General features: G+C 49.4%; 1 protein-coding gene across 5 annotated transcripts in view; it reads right to left on the bottom strand.

Moving 5' to 3' along the window:
- Ttc21a (tetratricopeptide repeat domain 21A) overlaps positions 1 to 6,000 on the bottom strand; it is a 32,916-nt gene that overhangs the window by 19,239 nt on the left and 7,677 nt on the right. For 3 of the 5 annotated variants that reach the window (XM_021207316.1, XM_029543433.1, XM_021207318.2), the window contains 3 exons: positions 5,076 to 5,160; positions 4,469 to 4,567; positions 3,188 to 3,380 (listed from right to left, as the gene is read on the bottom strand). In XM_021207316.1, coding sequence (XP_021062975.1) covers positions 3,188 to 3,380; positions 4,469 to 4,567; positions 5,076 to 5,160 — 377 coding nt within the window. Of the gene's footprint in view, positions 1 to 3,187; positions 3,381 to 4,468; positions 4,568 to 5,042; positions 5,161 to 6,000 lie in introns of all 5 variants that reach the window. The other 2 variants (XM_029543432.1, XM_021207317.2) reach the window with 1 other exon arrangement.

Here is a 6,000-nt window from a genome sequence, read left to right as displayed (position 1 = left end):
TGTAGACCAGGCTGGCCTCGAACTCAGAAATCTGCCTGCCTCTGCCTCCCGAGTGCTGGGATTAAAGGCATGCGCCACCACACCCGGCTTTATTTTTTAATCATCATTATTTTCAACACGGTGTCTCATGTTAGCCTATGCTGGCCTCAAACTCTACAGAGCTGAGGGTGATCTTGAACTCATGATCCCGCCTGCTGGTGGTGACAGGCGTGCACCAATATGCCCAGCTGATGGTGTCCTTTACTTCATTCATAGGGAAGTCCCAGGCTCTTTGGAGCTTGACCTTGCTCCCCAGAGGCCCCCTAATTTGCATGACCCCCTGGACAAACCTTGCCCTGCCCTGTACAGTGCTTGCAGATCTAGCCGTACAAAGACTCAGACTGGGGTAGTTGGTAGAACTTGCAAGCTCAGGCTGGCACTTCCCCCTGACTTGCCCCTCTGGGTCAGCTGAGATGGGGACTCCAGTGAGTGAAGGGCTGAGCTTGTCCTGGGTAAGATTTGTGTGAGACAGACTTGTAAGCAGCTGGCTTCCCTCTGGCTCCCTGCCGGGCCTTCCCTGAAATGAGGAAGCTGGGAGGGAGTCAGTGTGGTGAATGAATGCTTCAGGAGATCTGCCTGTGTGCTGAGCCTGCAGAAACTTTCATGGCAGTGATGGGGGTCCTCTGGGGGCAACACTCTCCTCCCTCCAGTTCTCTGTAAGGGTCTCCTTGAATGTTCTCACAATCCACTTCCGGGATGTCTGTCCCACTGTGAGCGTTTGCTCTTTGCCTCTGATACTCTGGGGCTTGTGTTTCTAATTTTCCCTGAGACTCTTTGGAGAAAGCTGGTCTGCTCATTTTGTTGTTTTCTGAGACAGGGTCTCTGTGTGGGGAGGATGGCCTTGAACTCCGAATCCTCTGCCTCAGTCTTCAGGCCACCATGCCCAGCTTTGGTCTTTAGCTGGCTCACCTCTGCCTATGTTGGCTCACGGGTTTCATGCTAGTCATGCTTGGACTTCCCGTGCGTTGGCGCTGTTTGCCTCTGAGGTTCTTGAAACTTCTGGTCTGCTAAGCTCACTTTTCTCTGCTAGCATGCTTGCAATGGAGTCTTCTTTTATATTTGTTTGTTTGCTTGCTTGTTTGTTTATTGTAGCCCTGGCTGTTCTGGAGTTCTCTATGTAGACCAGGCTGGCCTCAAACTCACAGAGATCTGCCTGTCCCTGCCACCCGAGGGTTGGGATTAAAGTCATGTGTCACCACATCCAGCTTGGAGTCATCTTTTAAGAATGCCACCGGGGCTGGCCAGAGTGCTCAGCAGATAAAGGTGCTTGCTGCATAAGCCTGATGACCTGAGTTTGATTCCCTGGGACAGACATAACGGTGAAAGAAGAGCATCAAAGACGTCCTCTGATCTCCATATGTGTGCCACGGCATCGTACAAATGCACACAGGCAACATACACACACACACTAATAAATAAAACAAAATCAAATAAAAGCCTTCATGGTCTATGCCTGTAATGCCAACACTGGGGGCAGAGCCAGGAGGGCTGGCTCAAGGACATTTTCAGGTATATTAAGTTTGAGGTCAGCCTGTACTACAAAAGACCTTCTCTAGAAATAACAGATAGATAGATAGATAGATAGATAGATAGATAGATAGATAGATAGATAGATAGAGGAGAAGTGTTGATGTGAGGGCCAGCCTAACGCGCTGACCAGAAAGTTATAACTGCCCTGATATCTACACTATCTCTCAAGGAGGCCTGAGCTTAGAACAAGGAGTCTCAGTACTCAGCTCCTTGGGGCTAGCCAAGAACACCTGCCCCAAACACTGAGCCAGCTTCCTCTGCCCCAGCAAACCCCAGTGCCTCAGAGAACACAGAGACTGGAGTTGAGCTATTAAAAAAAAAGTATAAAAAAGTCAGGGATGCCAGCTGGGAAAAAAGGGAAGGGTGATGCCGCTTAATTTGCAGCGAGCTTCACAATGTATAAAACCCTGGGTTCAAAATACAGCACCAGTCAGATGTGGCGGTGCACACATTTAATCTTATCATTTAAGAGGCAGAGGCAATTGGATCTCTGAGTTCAAGGCCATTCTGGTCTACAGAGTGAGTTCCAGGACAGCCAGTGCTACACAGAGAAACCCTGTCTCGAAAAACCAAACCAAGGGGCTGGAGAGATGGCTCAGCAGTTAAGAGCACTGACTGCTCAGTTTAATTCCCAGCAACCACATGATGGCTCCCAATAATCTGTAATGGGAGAATGCCCTCTTTTGGTGTGTCTGAAGACAGTGACAGTGTACTCACAATCAATCAATCAATCAATCAATCAATCAATCTTAAAAAAAAACAAACAACAAACCAACAACCACCGAGCACCATATAGACAGGGCTTGGTAGCACACACCTGTGACCCCAACACTTGGAGGTGGAGGCCGAAGCGGGGAGATCAGAAGTTCAGCATTGGCCTTGGCTACACAGTAAATTCCAGACCAGCCTGGGCTACAGAAGGCCCTGTCTCAAAAACTAAAATAAACACAAGAACCCTGGGTGTGTTGGTATATGCCTGTAATCCCAACATTTAAAAGGCTGAAGCAGAAGGACTGCCAGTTCAAGGCTAGCCTGGGTGTCATAGGGAGACCCAGTTTCAACAAACAAAACAATTAAAAAAAAATCCACTGAAAAATGAAACTTCTCCTGGGAAGGGGCCAGAGTAAGGTTCACTGTTAGGAATGCCAGTATGTGCTAATTTAAAAATTAAGTTGGAAAAGTCGTTTGACACTTACACACAGGACAAAGCAAGTTATCAGGACAGACAGCAAAGAAACCTGCAGAGAGCTCTCAGAGGGAGGTAAGGATGCACATACAAGTGTGTGTGTGTGTGTCAGGGAGTGAGGGGGCAGAGGACATCTCCACTTCTGGCCTGTGGGGACCAAGAAGGGGCAGGGCCACCAGAATGGGCATCAGACTACCAGTCTCCTGTTGAAGTAGGATTCGGGTGCCACAGCTGTGACATGGGTCAGTGTAGATGGGATGGTGGTTCCCAATTGGTCCTGAAGCTCCGAACCTTCCAACTGTATTGGTGGGTTCACGGGAAGACCCCATGGTACACTAATCCCCAAATTCACACGAGATCTGGAGAGAATGTTCCCAGGTACACACCCCACTGGGCTATCACCCTGCCCTGCCCAGCCCAGCCTTCTGAGACCTGCCAAGGCAGCCAGCCTGTTCTCCTCCAGCTTCATGGCCTCCTTGTACCACAGACAGGCTTCCTTCACTTGTTGCTGTAGGATGAAGAGGTAGCCCAGCTCTGTGGCCACAAGGGCACAGGAAGGTGTGGCCATGAAGATGCGCTCCAGGAAGCCGCTCACAAGCCGATGAACCACCTGGTGCCTCCCACACTGCCAAGAGTGGACATATGGGATCAAAGAGTCTTGTTAGCCCATTGTGCCTGGGTGAAGATACATCAGATGTGTGTGTGCATGTGTGTGTGTGTGTGGGGGGCACAGCTGGGGAGGTTCCAAAGAGCCCATGAGGTATCTGGGATTTCTATCTATCTATCTATCTATCTATCTATCTATCTATCTATCTATCTATCTATCTATCTATCCATCCTCCAGCCACAAGCTCTTCTGGACGTGTGCCCTTGGCTGGCCACAGTAACTGATGATCTTGGTAGTTACCTACAGGTTGTTTTGGTTTTGTAACAGGGTCTTCTGTAGCACAGTAGCACAGGCTGGCTTTGAACTTGCTATGTAGCTGAGGCTGGCTTTGAACTCTCTATCCTCTTGCCTCTATATCACAGTTGCGTACCACCCCTCTCAGATTCCTACCAGGAGGCGTTTGCTTTTGTTTGTTTTTAGTTGAGGCTTGTTGAAAAGCTACTGAGCTTGTTTATGAGATGTAGCCATGGTGAACCACATCCGTTGCCACTTGAGGACAAAGCTAAGAAATTCAGACACTCAGACACACACATGGAGGGCAACAGTCACCCAGTGGCACCTAGGAGCCCCGGTCTGGTTCCTGCAGCCCAGGGGTTGGCCTGATTCTTAGTTTTTTTCCTGTAAACCTTGCTTGGGAGTGAAGGTTTTACAAAAGACAAACTCTATGGCAACTTGGTCTGTTTGGACCTTTGAGTCAGAGGCCCAGGTAGGCTGTCGGTCAGGTTACTGCCAGGAGGAGGTAGGTCAGGGCTGGTGTGATTCTGCATTGCAGATGCAGGTGCCTTCTCTCCCTAAGTAGGGGCACCACTGTAAAAGCCCTTTAGACCCCAACTCTCTTATTATTGTGGCACCTCCTAGTGGCCGTGTCATGTCACTGTTTGCAGCCAGAGAAGGGCAGAGGCCACAGGGATGTGCTACCCAGGCAGAAGGTCCAGGCCTGAGCTGGCCTAGGAAGGAGAGGGGGTTGGGTGCTCGAAGCATAAAGGGAGGCCAAAGGTCTTCTCTTGGGGGTGGGGTAGGTCAGAAAGAGGGCGCCACCTACTTACCAGCCTGCTGACTGCAAGGATCTTCTTAAGATGTAAGTTTGGATTGTGGGGCTCTCCAGTCTCTAGCGCCTTGATGAGGTTTCTGACCCGGTCGGCAGCCTGCGGGGACAACAGGCAATGTTGGGGGCACAGCTTGGCTGGCGGAGTGCTTGCCTTAGCATGCATGAGCTCCGCAGAATAAAACTAAGCACGGTGGTGCATGCCGGCACTCAGGTGGGACAGGTCGGGGTGTGTGCGGGGGTGGGGGGGATGGGGGGAGTGGGGATCAGGGTCATCCTCACGAGCAGGAACTCCCAGGCCCTGCCTGTAAGTGTAACAAAGCAAAACTGAACGTCAAAACACGGAACCAGTGTTGGGTGGGGCTTTTCAATCCTGGCTGCGGATTTTGCCCTCTCCTCTCTCTGCTCTGAGGCTCCCCCTCTGAGTCAGACCCCCACTCTCTGTCTCTTTGTCTCTGTCTCTCTCTTTTCTGGGCGGACAGGGTTTTGACCTGAACTCATCTCTGATCATCATCTGCCTCCTGGGATTACAGATGTGTAACCAGGCTGAGCTCCTGGGATTACAGATGTGTAACCAGGCTGAGCTCCTGAGTCTTGAGGCAACTTACTCTGTCCGTGTTTCCTTCTTTTACCAGCTCATGCACAGCTAGAATTTGCCAGGCATCAATATTGTTTTCGTCTTTTTCAAGGATTCTGAAATAGAAAGGGAAGTCATATGAATGGACCATATTCACAGCGCAGCCAGGATGGGATGTTAGAAAGATCTACCTTTTAACATCCATTCCTACTTTTTATTTTTAGATTTGTGTTTTAAAAATAATTTATTAGGGGGCTGGAGAGATGGCTCAGCGGTTAAGAGCACTGGCTGCACTTCCAGAAGTCCTGAGTTCAATTCCCAGCAACCATATATATGGTGGCTCACAACCATCTATAGTGAGATCTGGTGCCCTCTTCTGGCCTGCAGGCATACATGCAGGAGGAACGCTATATACATAATAAATAAATATTTTTAAAAATTATAAAAACCATAATTCATTAATTTTTATATTGCGTGCATTAGTGTTTTGCCTGCCTGTTTGTCTGTGTGAGAGTGTCAGATACCCTGAAACCAGAGTTACAGACAGGTGTGAACTGCCATGTGGGTGCTGGGAATTGAACCTGGGTCCTCTGAAATAGCATCTCTCTGGCCTCTTCAGATTTATTATTTTTTTTATTATTTTGTAATTATATGTATTAGCGTATGCTTGAGTGGGTGCTGGATCTCCTGAAGCTTGTGTTATAGCAGTGAACGACCAGGTGTAGGAGCGGGGAATTGAACTTGGGTCCTCTGGAAGGGCAGCAAGTGTTCTTAACCGCTGAGCCTTCTCTTGGTGCCTATTTTGTGTTCTCTCCCATACCCCCTCTCCCCTACTTTGAGACCAGATTTCATGTTCCCCGTGTTGGCCTCCAATTTGTTACATAACTCAGGCTTGCCTCAGAATCCTCCCACTTCCACCCTCAGAGAGCCGGGACTGCAGGTGTACGCCACCACAC

This window comes from Mus pahari, chromosome 10 (assembly GCF_900095145.1).
Source record: "Mus pahari chromosome 10, PAHARI_EIJ_v1.1, whole genome shotgun sequence".
In the NCBI taxonomy this organism is placed as follows: domain Eukaryota; kingdom Metazoa; phylum Chordata; class Mammalia; order Rodentia; family Muridae; genus Mus; species Mus pahari.
Note: the sequence above shows the minus strand (reverse complement) of the source record. Positions and strands in the feature narration are given on the sequence as shown.